This window comes from Balaenoptera ricei, chromosome 5 (assembly GCF_028023285.1).
Source record: "Balaenoptera ricei isolate mBalRic1 chromosome 5, mBalRic1.hap2, whole genome shotgun sequence".
Classification (NCBI taxonomy): domain Eukaryota; kingdom Metazoa; phylum Chordata; class Mammalia; order Artiodactyla; family Balaenopteridae; genus Balaenoptera; species Balaenoptera ricei.
Window position 1 is genome coordinate 58,772,684 of NC_082643.1, and position 14,377 is coordinate 58,787,060.

The 14,377-nt window shown below is 32.4% G+C and overlaps 1 protein-coding gene across 5 annotated transcripts in view; it reads left to right on the plus strand.

The window, feature by feature from the left end:
* EPHA5 (EPH receptor A5) overlaps positions 1–10,998 on the plus strand; it is a 320,620-nt gene extending 309,622 nt beyond the window's left edge. For all 5 annotated transcript variants that reach the window (XM_059924076.1, XM_059924074.1, XM_059924077.1 and 2 more), the window contains 2 exons: positions 3,113–3,268; positions 10,893–10,998. In XM_059924076.1, the coding sequence (XP_059780059.1) occupies positions 3,113–3,268; positions 10,893–10,998 (262 nt within the window). The remainder of the gene's footprint in view (positions 1–3,112; positions 3,269–10,892) is intronic.
* Positions 10,999–14,377: the final 3,379 nt, after the last annotated feature.

Consider the following 14,377-nt stretch of genomic DNA (forward strand, 5'->3'; position numbering starts at 1 on the left):
CAATTACTCTTTGATTTCCTTAGAATAGATTTCACCACCTGTCATATTTTATGAACATCAACAACTCCTTTTCCTTATCCAGTTGAGTACAGATATTTGGATAATCATTTACTGTGTAGTATGAACAGGACTTAAAAATAATAAATGAGTAATCTTGTGGAAAAAATTTGTGTGAGCAAATGAGCATTTTTTAAACTTTTCTGAATGCATGTGAATGCATTTAAATAATGTTACATTATATAAAGCATTCTTACCTCTTTTACATGAAAAATTACAAATTATCCTCTCAAAAAATAAATCAGTTTGATTCTGTACTAGAAAATTTACCAAACTGTTATTTTCACTATATATAAGGCAGTTGTCTATCTCCACAAGAAAAGGTATCCTGCTGGTAACTGAATTGGCTGCCCATAGTATGAACTAAATGAGAAACAATTTGTTGATAAAGTTACATAAGTTCTATGATTCTGGTATAACATTTGTTTACTAGGCAAAAAGTCATTTTTAAATACAAATGAGGAATGAATCTTCAAACTCTGTTCAGGCATCATTAACTTTCTATGGTAGCAACTGGAGAATGCATCTTAGAGATCATTCCTTATGTTGTTCCCGAAATAACTGCTTTTAAATTGTTTATTGTCATCTAAAATATTGTGTTTCTCTCATCTACTTGTTTGAGTTATGTTAAGTTGTCACAAATGGATATAAGGAGAGGAAATCATAAAAAGATATTTTTATATTCTAAATTGTATTAATTTATATCAGCATCATCATTATAGCTTGAGAGCAGCTTTAAAATCTCCAAAGAATTTTCATATTTCCTTTTATGTATTACGTAGAATTCAGCTTGCTAGGTTTCATTTAAATAGATTTAGCTTAAGACTATACAGTTGGTCCTCTGTATGTGCAGATGTGGAGAGCCGACTCTACTACACCATTTTATATAAGGGACTTGAGCATCCATAGTTTTGGGTATCCATGGGGTGGAGGGCGGGGTCCTGGAACCAATCCCCTGCAGATACTGGGAGAGGACTGTATCGCTCACTACCCCATCTTTATTAAGTCATCTACAAATCCTGGTTCTAGAAGGTGTTAGCTCCTGATTCACTGTCTCTTTCTCTCTATCCCAACCCATGTCACAAAACTAGGTGATTTGAGTAACCATGTAGATGATATTCAAATATGTCTCAATACTTGAAATTTTCCCCTTCAATGATTTTGGTCTCTAGCCCACCTTGGACTCTTTTTCATATTCATATTCTAGACTTTGCTATTACCAAAAATTGTAACTCTTCTATAATCTCAACTTTGAGATGCTATTCTCCATTCTATCTTCAACAAATCTTTGACTGTACTGTTTAATGACTACAAATTACTATCAAATGTCCACTTATTCATCCAATAAATATTCATGTGTCTACTCTGTGTCATGCTGTGGGCTAGGTGCTGATTATACAACATTGAGCAGCACACTGTTGGGGGAGAGAGAGATAAACAAAATAAAAACATTGTGAGAGTGAGAGTAGAATTTAGCAGAATAACCATGAGCTAGAGTGCTTGTGCAGGTAAGACATGATGATGTCTTGAACTAAGGTGGTGACAAATTAAATAGAAATGGTCAGATTTGCAATATATTTGAAGTCGAATGGATAGTACACACAATTATAGATTGTGAGGGGACTGAAAACGAGGAAGCAACAGACTATTGTATCACAGAGTATAAAGATGAGAACTTCAGGAAGAATTGGATGTGGAGAAGATGAGTAGTGTGGCTTTGGACATGTTGTGATGAGAACCCCAGGAACTAATAGAGACATGAAGTAAGCATATGAATATATGAGAGATTTAGGCAGGAGATGAAATTTGGAGAAAAATAGATGCTATGAAAGTGGGTAAAACTGCCTAAAGTAGAATAAAGTTATAGCCTGAGTAGATGAGATACAGAGCCATGTCCTGGCTACCTCCAAATTTTAAAGTCAGACAAAGAAGCAAGCAAAGGAGATTGAAGAGACGCGTACACTGTTATGGTAGCCACAAAAGAAAGAACAGTGATTCAAAGAAGGTTGAGATAAGGTAAAATTTCAAGAGGGAGGTAGTAGTGGTGATTGTTGAATGTTTCTGAAAGGTCAGTCATCTTACATATTGGAAAATCTTCACAGATTTTGATAAAATCGAGGTCATTGCTCACCTTAACCAGAGCAATTTTTATAGAATTGGTGTGGAAGAAACTACACTGAAGTAGGTTGAAGTGTAAATGGGATGTGAGAAAGTACAGAGAACATGAGTAGAAAGAAAGGTATATGTCCTACATCTTATGGTTGAAATGTACTTAAGTAAACTCCCACTGATGGACATTTAAATTGCTTTTGATGTTTACTTTCATTAGCAAAAAAGTGCACGTGTACTTTTTGCCATTTTTCCTGATTATTTCCTTAGGATACCTTTCTAGAAATCATCATCTTCATCATCATCATTATCATATCATATATTATTGGACAAAGTGTATAAACTTAGTATAGTTAAGAGCATCGCATGGTTTGATTAATTCTATTCAGTTTTCTTATGTATTGGGGGTTACATTTTGCTTTCCAGTTCCACTACTGGAATTAACCAGTAATTAGGTGAATTAACAAGCACCCCTGTATATGTAAGAGCATAATATAAAGGATAACTAACTTCTGGTCTCCTGGGAAAGTAGCTTAAATGAGCATGAGTTTCTCTAGTGAAGTCTAGAAGCAATTGGCTTTACACAAATTATCCTGCATATCTCTATTCGGTAGCATTTTCTATATTATTTTTACAAACAAAACAGCTTTAGGAAGTAAATACATCTAAATTACTACATGGAATTTTTAGCTAATGTTTTGTTACAGAAAATGTACATATCAAGCCATTATAAGTCATCATTAACTATGGATAGAAAAAATATGAATAGATTGTTTTGTGTTCTGTATTTTGAATTACTTTCTTCCTTGTTAGCATTTGTATATTTTTCTATTATAAATATACTTATAGACTCAAAGATCCATTGATTATGAGCTAATACTACAATATAATTTGTTACAAAAGAATTTAAATGTTACTTTTAATATTTGTCTTTTATGTGTTTTAGAGTACCTAATTTGTTGGCAGAACATGGCTCACTGGGGTCTGGGGCCTACAGATCAGTAGGTGAATGGCTAGAAGCAATCAAAATGGGCCGATATACAGAGATTTTCATGGAAAATGGATACAGTTCAATGGACGCTGTGGCTCAGGTGACCTTGGAGTGAGTAATTTTTCTGATAATTTTTACATAATTGCTGGGGCGAGAAAAATTGTTCAGAAACCAATCTGGATGAGGTCAAGGGAAATCAGTTAACCTTTGTCCATGTATGGCAGCTTTCAAAGAAGCCTCTTCATTTTTAGCCTGTATTGTTAACAACTGCATGGTTAATGCTACTTGTGGCCAGTATCTTTGCTTCTTTACTTCAAACAAATAACATTTGTGTACTTGAATAATTGGAATAACATCTCCTTGGCAAAATACTGGTACTTTGTGTTGTGGAAAAGATGTTTTCTTGACAAAGTTTTTTTACTGATACCTATGTTATATGAATGTAAATACAAAACAAAACAAACTGTAAGCACAATTGGTGTGGCTAGCCCTAAATAACAACAAAACATACTCTTAAATTTTGGCTCTGATGAATACCCAGGTAACATCAGCTTAAGCAAAGCTTCCCAGGCAGGAATCTTGTTTACTCTCTAAGTGGTGCATATTATATTCTTGCAATCCAAGGATATATTAGATCCTGCCTCTGATTTGTTATTTGGTACAATCTCAGTGGAACCAATTGTGCCCTTTTCTGTTTGCACGTTTAAGATAAAGTTTATCAAATCTTATTAAATAAAAACCACTAGAGTTAAATATTGAATTCTTTAAGGTTGTAAGTTGTTTGTATCTTATTATATACTCTGTATGTGTAATTACTTTAGCCTAATATTTGTTATTTGTGAAAATTAACTGTTGTTATGGTGGTTACATCTAGATTACATTAACACGAATGATGTTTTAACCTGTGAATATAATGATAACTTAGTTCAAATTACCTACAAATTCAAAGGTTAAAATATTGTTGTAAGGTTTAAAACATGGTAGAACCTTCTAAAGCACTAAACCACAGACCTTCTTCCATTACTTCACATAATATGAACACTGAGTGCTTGGTTCTCACCATTTCTATTCTGGCATTCTCTGGTTCATTGAATTCACTGCCCATCCACAAAAAGGTAACAGGGTACCATCATTTATCACCAATTAATGTCACATTCTCTCAGCATTTCTCTTCTCCATAACTATAGCTAAAAGGACCTAAAATCACCACTCAGCTGGCTATCTTAATTTATTGAATCCCATTTTCATCATCACCACTGAATCATATATACTTGATGACACGTATACTTTGCCCATTATTTCTTTGGACACTCAAAAAACTCATCTGTCCTATACTTAAAATAATAAATGGAAAATTTTACTGATAATTTAAAACTATTTTTACATGATTGCTCTTTAATTTTTCAGTAAAAATGGTCATTTTAATTTATTAAAGTCATTTGTCATTTTATATTAAAATGATACTGTAGGTATTTCTTCTACCCAATGTCAGATTACTTGTAAATATATAATAAAACTATTTGCATTAAATGATGTCTCTTTTTTTAATTAAAATAGCACATATACATGTATATATTTATATCCACTACTTTTTTTGCTTCTCCCTTCAGAGAATAGTTATAATCACCAATAATGGCTTTTGCATTAACTACCTCTGTTTTACTTTCTTTGGGGCCCCCAAATATTGTAAATATGTTGAGTGTTTTAGAATTATGGTTTCACTTTTTCTTATTTCTTTTAATTCCTTTCTCTTTACTTTCCTATTTTCCCTTCTAACTCCAAACTCTCTCATTTTGTCTGTTTTCTTTCAAGCCCTAATAGCTTCTTCTATCATCTTATGATGGTCTGCAACTCATTTCTATTTTCCAGTATTTTTGTCTGGTCAATTCTTCTCTACTTGGTTCAATTTCTTCTCTCTCTGTTACTTTGGTAGCTTGTTGCCTCCTGCTATATTGTCTCCTTTCAGATATTTTATGTTTTAATTTATTTACTCTGACCAGAAGAGTAAGGTGAAATTAAGAGACTTACCAACATCTTCCTGTTCAGAGAATGTTAGTCACCATGTGTCAATTGCTTGAGTTTCCTGGGACCATAATAACACACTCCTTACTAGGAACTGAGCCAGCCAACCTTAACCACAGTGAAGCTGATTTATTGGAGAGTCCAACACCTTTTAAATACATGTCCTCTTGTTTATTGTGGTTTTTTTGTTTGTTTTTTGATTTTTGGTTTTTATAAATATTTGAATTGTAGGACTGATTTTTTGTTAATAAATTTATTTATTTTTTATTTATTTATTTTTGACCGAGTTGGGTCTTCATTGCTGCGCGTGGGCTTTCTCTAGTTGCAGCAAGCAGGGGCTACTCTTCATTGTGGTGCACGAGCTTCTCATTGCGGTGGCTTCCCTTGTTGCGGAGCATGGGCTCTAGGCACATGGGCTTCAGTAGTTGTGGCACACGGGCTCAGTAGTTGTGGCTTGAGGGCTCTAGAGTGAAGGCTCAGTAGTTGTGGTGCACGGGCTTAGTTGCTCCGTGGCATGTGGGATCTTCCCAGACCAGGGATCGAACCCATGTCTCCTGCATTGGCAGGCGTATTCTTAACCACTGCACCACCAGGCAAGTCCTGTTTATTGTGTTTTTGACCATATTTTTTTCCTATTAGTAAGAACATATTTTTCAAAATATTATGTTAAATAACTCACAAAAGTGTGGGTAATCAGTTACTTGTTTGGTCAGAAATATAAGAAACAAAATTATCTATGCATTTTGCTTGCCCTTCACCAAAAAAGTCAGTCATTATTAAGGACTATGGCAAAGGAACAGGGATATCAGTAAAGACAAACTCTTAAATACTTAATGATTTTTATACACGGTCTTTGCCTATATCTAAACAATAATTTTATGTAGCCTGTATAATACTATAATAAAATAAAATATTAGTGCCAGTATTATTGCCAGAGTATAATAGAAACTGAGAAATGGAAGAAATATTCATACCTGTAATAAATGCTTAGAAAAAAACCCTAAAATTAATTAATATAAAGCAAAAGATCAAACTGCCATATACCTACATAAGAAAAATATGCTATAATTTGCACCATTAAATTTGTTCTCATGGTGGGTTTAGAATAAGGAAGAGTAAACAATTATAGTTTTTCAGAACCACATACTTTGGTGAAAATTTCCTTCACATAAAGGTTTAATTTTATTTATGTTTTTTTTTTTTTTGCCAGCACATACATGTATGGCTTGATGTGGAATAGAAATGAAATATTTCAAGATCTTAGAGTTAAAATGTGTTCAATGAAAGTGGCTTTCAACCTTAGATGTTTCTGTCTGCTGATCTCTGTGCCTAAACTTTGCTGTTCTGTGAACAGTACTCATATTAGAACAATTGTTGTAGCAGTAATTACGCAATCTGTACTATGGTGTTTAAGTGCAGTGAGTTATGGTCGATAGGGGGAATTGTGAGCTTGAGGTGAGTTGCAAAATGATCCAAAGATTTGAATTAAGGACGGTATTACAGCTGTTTTTTAAACTTCTTGTCAGACCAGTACTATCAACTTTTGATTATTCAGAAAATGAGCAAAGTCCAATGAACTTAAATATTATGTCAATTGTGTGTAAGCTGAAGAGATTCCTATTAGTATCATTTATTAAAATGGGGTCTTAAAATATTAAAATATTTTAAAGGAAAGTGTCACAAATCTAGAGCCAAAATTTGTGCACACTAATTCAAATAAATTTAACTTATCATTATGCATAATTTATTATATGCCTAAAATACACATAGGAGTGCTTACTGTCTTCTGTGCTCTACATAAGTAAGCTAAAATGTCTAGTGAAACCCTCACAAGGTCTCAACTGTTGAAAAACATAACCAGATCATGGTTAAGTTCTCTCTTGCCAAATATATGTATATTTATCTTGTACAGTACATATATAATGATTATCAGGATTCTTCTAAGTGAACCAAAAAGGTCCAAATATACAACTGCATAATAAAACTATGACAAAAAGAATAAGCACTGAAATTTAGTGAATATTCATTAAACTCTCTTCTCCCTTCTCCTATCCAGCCAGTGTTGGTGGGGCTAAGTACCAACGATATGGCTAAAAGATGTGTAAAGAAGAAGGGAGAAGAATGTAAGGGAATGTTTCCTCTACAAGTGGATGAACTACATCCTGAATAATCAAGAGCTGGCTCCAATATCAACTAAACACCTCTCGTTATTCTCCACTTTTCATTCTGCCATTTTAGCACCATAATATCAGTGTTTTCCATTATTTAATATTATGGAATAACATTTGAAAAAAAGATTGGAATGTCGTCACAACAATGGCAATTCATTATATTTGCAGTGTTTCTAAAACTAACCATGCTTTGTTGACAAAATCCAAACCATTTTTTATGTAACAATACTATTCTCATCATGTTTAGATTCATAGGCCTATGCTGAAATATAGTTTATCATCATTAGAATTGGCTTCGGGTATTACTTAAGATTACACGTGGTCATGATAAAAATTAGTATAATATTTGTAAAGGGGACACACCTAAAACTTTACCTTGCTACAGAAATTCCTATATAGAAAAACGAAATAGTAAAATACATCTTAAACCATTTTCAAGTTTTTTTTTCAAAAATCATTGCAAATAGAGAAGCACCTTCATCATGAAATGTAAAATACTTCAATTTTTATCAAATTTCTCTCACATTATTACTGTTAAATTGACCATTTAATATGTACTTTAAGGAGTAAAATGGAAATTGTTGGAAATCATGAAAGTGTGAGACAAAACTACATAAAAGAAAATACTTTAATGTACTTATCAATATTGGAATAAAGTTACTTAACCTTTACCAGAAACATTTTTCTAATACCTTTTTAATTCTCATTTGTAGTATTATTAGAAAAATAGTAAACGGGACTTTTAAAGAAACTACTTTGCTGCTGAGAACAAGTTTAACTGCATTAATAATCTTATTTCTCCGCACTTTTTAACTGTAAATCACATTGTATAAAGGTAAATGTATATTGCATGCATTATAAATGCTACTTTCTAAATCTCTGCACATTAATTTGACAGCTTTTGAAATGACAGATCAGATTTTTAAAACAACAGCTTTCCATTAAAGACATAATTTATGGCAGTTTGTAAAACTCAATGCTGTGTTTTCATAATTCCATTTATCCCATGGAAGGAGGGGTAGAGGTGGGAGGTGAGACGGAGGAAGAGAGAGGAAGAAGGAGAGAGAATTTCAGTGGTCTGACCTTCCGTATGAATCTTAGGGGATAATCAGATCATAAGACGACCCTAAATAAAATTTTATGCTTGGGAAAATTCAAACAAATTTAATTTAAAATCTAGATATATGAAATGTTCTGAAGAAGGACAGGTTTTATTTGTCTGTAAACAAACTCTATAACTGTATTAATCCAATACAATTCCTTAAAACATTCATTCTTTAGCATGATATATAGATGCCACAAAAAATTTAAATTCCCAAAGCACTGAACCAGAGTCTTTCTTGTGGTTATTTGCAGAGAATGAGGTTATATTTACATATAATATAATAACAGGTTAAGACAGTGGAAACAAAAATAAGTCAAACTAGTGATTTCATGAGAGTTAGACAAAACAACCAAGAGTTGGAATACGGAATACATACACGCATACACCCATGCCCTGTCCCCCATAGATACACACTTCAAATTAAGGTTTTGGTATTGTATATGCCAAGTCCACCCTGTTTGAGCAGGAAAACCTGTAAAATTTTTTCAGGTCTTTCAGAATAAACTGTAATAGCTATTTTCAAAACCTCATTCCTATTAATTGGGTTGGCCATATGAATTGTGCAGTTTAAGTATGTATATATTAAATCAGTACTTTCAAATCTGAATTTGTCAGAATCACCTGTAGGTTTATAAAGCATATGATAAAACATATGTTTTAAACTTTATTTCAAGTACTAATTATTTACATTCTCTAGTAGAGGTCGATTGCTTTCAGTTTAAGAAATTTTAGACTCTTTTGTCCTGACTTAGGTCCAAAGTTTTGTAGTGAGCACCCGTGAATTCTCTTATCTTCGCAATTCATGATGCATAAGTTACATGTGAAAACATGAGAGTATTAGTTAGCCCATAACTGTAGTTGCCATGAAGTATTCTTCTATAGATTGTGTTACCATAGCTTCAGTCAAAGAAGTCTGCGTTTGGTTTCCTTTATTAGATATCTTCTTTCTTTTAGAATTTTGGATATTTGATGTTATATATACAGAGTTCTCATTTTACAGATGAATAAATAATTATATGTAATTTAAAGTTCTTTGCTCAAAATTATATCTCAGAGAAATGAGAAATTAAGAGTATGAACTTTGGTGTCAGATTCTTGGTTTTTGTCCTGGCTCTGCTAAGACTGGCTGTGTTATCTAGCCAAGTGATTGCTTTTTTTTTTTTTTAGCTATTTGCCATTTGCTAAAACTCTTATAAGAAATCAAGAAAACATAAAAAGAAAAAGACACCTAAGATATTATTTAGATAAATAATTATTTCCAATAATAATACACATGGAGGTTAAGTACCCGTTTATTCAATTTGTATCCTCTGATAATTAAGAGATTTCTTGGATCTTCCAAAACTATTCAATTTTACATATAATGATTCTAGTGTCATTGTGTCCAATTCTGAAGAATTCTAAGACAATCTGAAATTGATGCATTTACTGAATGCAAAAATATTCTACTTTTAGCAAAATGTGTTAAATAGAGTAATTATCTAAAGAAATCTAACATACCAAACATCCCTTGTCATTTAAAAATCTTGAATTGTTAATGCTCATTTTTTATAATTAACGTTATTATTTGCCAAACATACCTGAATTATTATATTTGCCAAATGCATATTTTGGGAAAATAGAATTCCTGAATATCCTATGAAATAACATTTAAAAACCATGAGCACTGGCCTTGAGCTCCATAATATGCCAGTAGTTTAGGAATCTAAGCATTTGTAATTTTCTTTTGAATAATAAGCTTGTTTAAAAGAAACAATATGAAAGCATCTTGGTTGAAAAGACTGCTTGATAGCGTGTAATCTTCAGAATACTCTAAATGCCAATAGAGCCTAGATGTATTTGATAAAGGAAGAAAGCTCCCCTACTTTGGGTTCCAAGTAAAAAATAAAATATTTGTAAGTGTTATAAGAGCAATGTAGTGCTGATTATCCCCTAAAGATATCTGTTATAGAAGATGATTGTGCTGACTGAGTCATTTGAAAAGTTTGATATTCGACTGCTTAGCTATGAAATTTTTTAAAGTATATTTTATGCTCACTTCTTTTAGCAAAAAAAAAAAAAAAACAGTGCTTGTTCATATTGTAGGTCCATATTTTCAAAACCGTTCAATGAAATTGTACCCTTTAATTTAAATATTTATTGGTAAGCATGTGCAAATTTGTTTTTTTACTGCTCTGAGCCACCAAAATAATCATGTCCAAAAAGGGGGGCAAATATATAATATATCACTCCTTGTTTTAAATATATCTTTGACTGCAAACAGATTTTCAGGTACAATTTTAGAGCCTGCTTTTGAAAACTGGACCATGTATGTCTAAATTGGGATTGTAATCTAATTAGTTTCTGCAAAATGTTTGCCTCTTTGCCAGCGTGAAGTATTGAGGTGTGCTACAAATTGAATCAATACATACATCCAATGTGTGCTTTCTTCATGCAGGGATTTGAGACGGCTTGGAGTGACTCTTGTTGGTCACCAGAAGAAGATTATGAACAGCCTTCAAGAAATGAAGGTGCAGCTGGTCAACGGGATGGTGCCATTGTAACTTCAGTTAATTGTCACTTCGTCAAGTGAATGATTCTGCACTTTGTAAACAAGCCCTGAGATTTATTTTAACAAAAAAGGGGGTAAAAGGGAAAACTCAGTGATTTCTAAACCTTAAGAAAGCATTTGTTTCAGCCACAGAATTTGTGATCAGTGTTTTACTAAAATCTCTTTATCTTCCTCTCAATATCTTCATTTTTCATGAAGCAAATATAACCAGCATGGAATAAGAACATGAGGTTAAACATTATCTTATACTACAACAACAAAATCCTTCTCACTACTTCTACAAAATTTTATACATGAAATATATAACTATATATAGCACCTTTATAGACTGAATGAAGTCAGCCCTTTTCAAAACTTCCAAGAATCTATTTGAAAGGAAAAGTTTTATAGCCATTTGTGGGCTAACAAAAGCTGCAGTTTACTGAAGTTTACTTCAAACTTCAAGTCTTAATTGTCTACATAAGTGTATTGAAGAGCAATATGATTAGATCATTTCTAAATAGATATCTTCTTTTGTAATTTTAAATGCTGTTACACAGCGTTAAGTTATAGAAACTAGTGTATAAACATGTTGCTTGATCAAGGACAAGTACAATACAGGATGTATATTTATTTTTCTGTGTTATAAAATTTACTTTTAGTTGTTCTTCTAGAAACTACTAGGTAATAAATGTGAATATACGGTATACTTTGCTATATACCCAGGAATCAATTTAATTTGGAGCTCTGTGTGTGTGTGGCTTGCACATGTGTGTATTACCATTCTGCTTGCATTGTTAATAGTGTTTTAATTTTAGCAACATTCAGGAACAAGTGTTCCAGAGTGTATTAGGAATCGGAGAAATAAGGAAGCTGTAAAACAAAATTTAACCCAAGCTTGTGTCTTTTTTCCTCTCATGTGTCTAAAAGCTACTAAATCTCTTTATTCACCAACAGGAAATGTCTAAAAGACTAAATCCCCTTTGGCGTTTTAAAAACACTTTGTGATATCTGTGACAATGCAGTTCTTCTAGCCATTAATCTTGCACCCCTGTAAGAAATTTCACCTTTCTGAGTCCCAGAAAATATCTTGTCAAGCAAAGTTGACACCGAAGGGCACATTTTCAGCAGGATGTAGAAGGATTTAACTGTGCAGACTTCTGTTAATGTTGTTAAATCCAGCACATAGCACCAAGCATTACTCCTAAGTGCTAATCCTTGGTAACCATTTCCCTTGTGGCTCAGCTCTAAGAAATTTTGATACTAAAGCAGCAATGGAATGATGATAAATGCATATGTATATATTTTTCCCTTTAGAATTTTCTCTATGGCAAGACTTGACAGTTTTATTTGTTGATGGCAGTTTATTCATTTGGTAATTTCATCTTGTATTCAGTTACACTGAACTGAATTTATTTTGATGAGCCCATCTAAAGCGTTATTTAATTGACCTTATTAAGAAATATATGTCCTATGTACATTCTATATACCACACTTGGTGAAGACTGACATTTGAACTGTTTATTAGAACTTGAACAAAACTGAGTTCCTTGGTGAAATAACCAAGTTTTTTTGTATTATTACACTTTATAAATCATGAATGACATGTGATTATTCAAAGAGCACAGCATTTAAGCAAAATACAGCCTACTTCTGGTTACCAATGGCAACAGTTATATTGGAGTAGCTTGGATTAGTGACATCCACAGGGAATATACCAGCATTATATTGTTGGCACTCCCTCTCTCTTTCCCAAGCGCCTGTTTCAGTCAAATGTTAGCATATACAAGAATAAACTTTTGGACGTAACTTCTTTCTACCCTGCCCACCTTTTACTTAAGTATCTCTTTGCTAAAGAATATAGGGAAAAAGGGAAGTTTTAAGCAATTTCAAATGATATCTTGAGTCCTGTCCAATGAGGGCTATAATTCTTTACTGGGTCTATACTGTACCATGGGTCCACACAAACTATGCTTAAGTATATACTCTATAGTAGTGAAATTTCCGGAGAAAATAGAGAGAGATGGACTTAACTTTGTCTTGATAAAATCACAAGTAAGGAGGCATCACCATTATGAAAGATGCATTTGTTCATTTCAGGAAACAAAAAAGTAACTAAACTAATTCCTTTTGTACAAAATAATTGGAGATTGTGTTGCATTTATTGAATTTAGTAAAACCAACCAAATATAAGCTATAAAGTAACAATTGAGAAACTTCAAAGCAATAAATGTATTGATTTAAAAGAGAAATGACCATAAATTTTAGAGTTGATGGACTAGCCACAATTACTTATACATTAACAAATATACTTAAATTGTTTTCCAGCTTTATGTGTTCAAAGATGATTGGGAGGTCAGGACGGAATATATCTAAGTGATTGGAATTTGAAGTTACAATGCAGATTTTCTCTTTTACACAAAAGAACATTACAAATTAATTTCGATCAAATTTATTTCCTTCCTTTGCAACCTTAATGTATATTTTGGAAAGTAAATTGAGATGAAAGTTAAATAGACACATAGCTTTCATCCATATCTCACTTTGGTTGGGACTTGCTAAGGAATGTCAATATGATTTTAGAAGATGTACTCCCGCCCCCCCCAAAAAAAGAAGAAAGAATTCCTTTCAAAAATATTTGTTCACCACTGGATATATCACCAATTGGGAAGTGCCAATCTCATCTATAAATGTGAGAAGTGGAACAAGGAGAGAGGCAGCTTTTGTGAAATGCAACGAGGCGGTAACCCAGGGCAAGGTTTGACAAATCTTGATTGTGTGATTTCTTATCCTTTTGGTTCATATCGTCACCTACCAGACAACCAAAAATAAAATATAGATTCAATAATTTTATTACATAAGATAGATTTGTCAAATTAAACATAATGTTATTTTAACTATCAGTAACAATATCTTTAAATCATAAGTCTTTCTCAGTGTTTAACTTTGAAAAAGAGGTACAAGCAGGGAGTAATTCTCAACTTACTGATATCTATCGAAGTCACTCAATTCTACTTTTATCAATCATAATTTGTTTTCTAATCTTGCCATTTGCTCACATGTAAAAATGACATAATCAGTTCTTCTTGGCTGTTGAAATGTATGAATTGTATGTAAAAATGTAAAAATTATGATTTTCCCGTTTAAAAAAAATTAATGTGCATGGTCTTTTATTTCTTGTATTATAATCACCAAGTCAGTGTTCTAAAGTTGTAGGATTACTATAAAAATTATATTCCAATATTCTACCTAAACTTAAATGTGGTCAGCATTATTAGTTTCAGAGTTGCCAAAACAATACAAAACATCCTTAACTCAGTTTGTAAGAGTTTTAACCAGTGTGCAATGATGAAGAAATAGTTTCCTATCTCAAGTTTAAAATGGAAAATTAA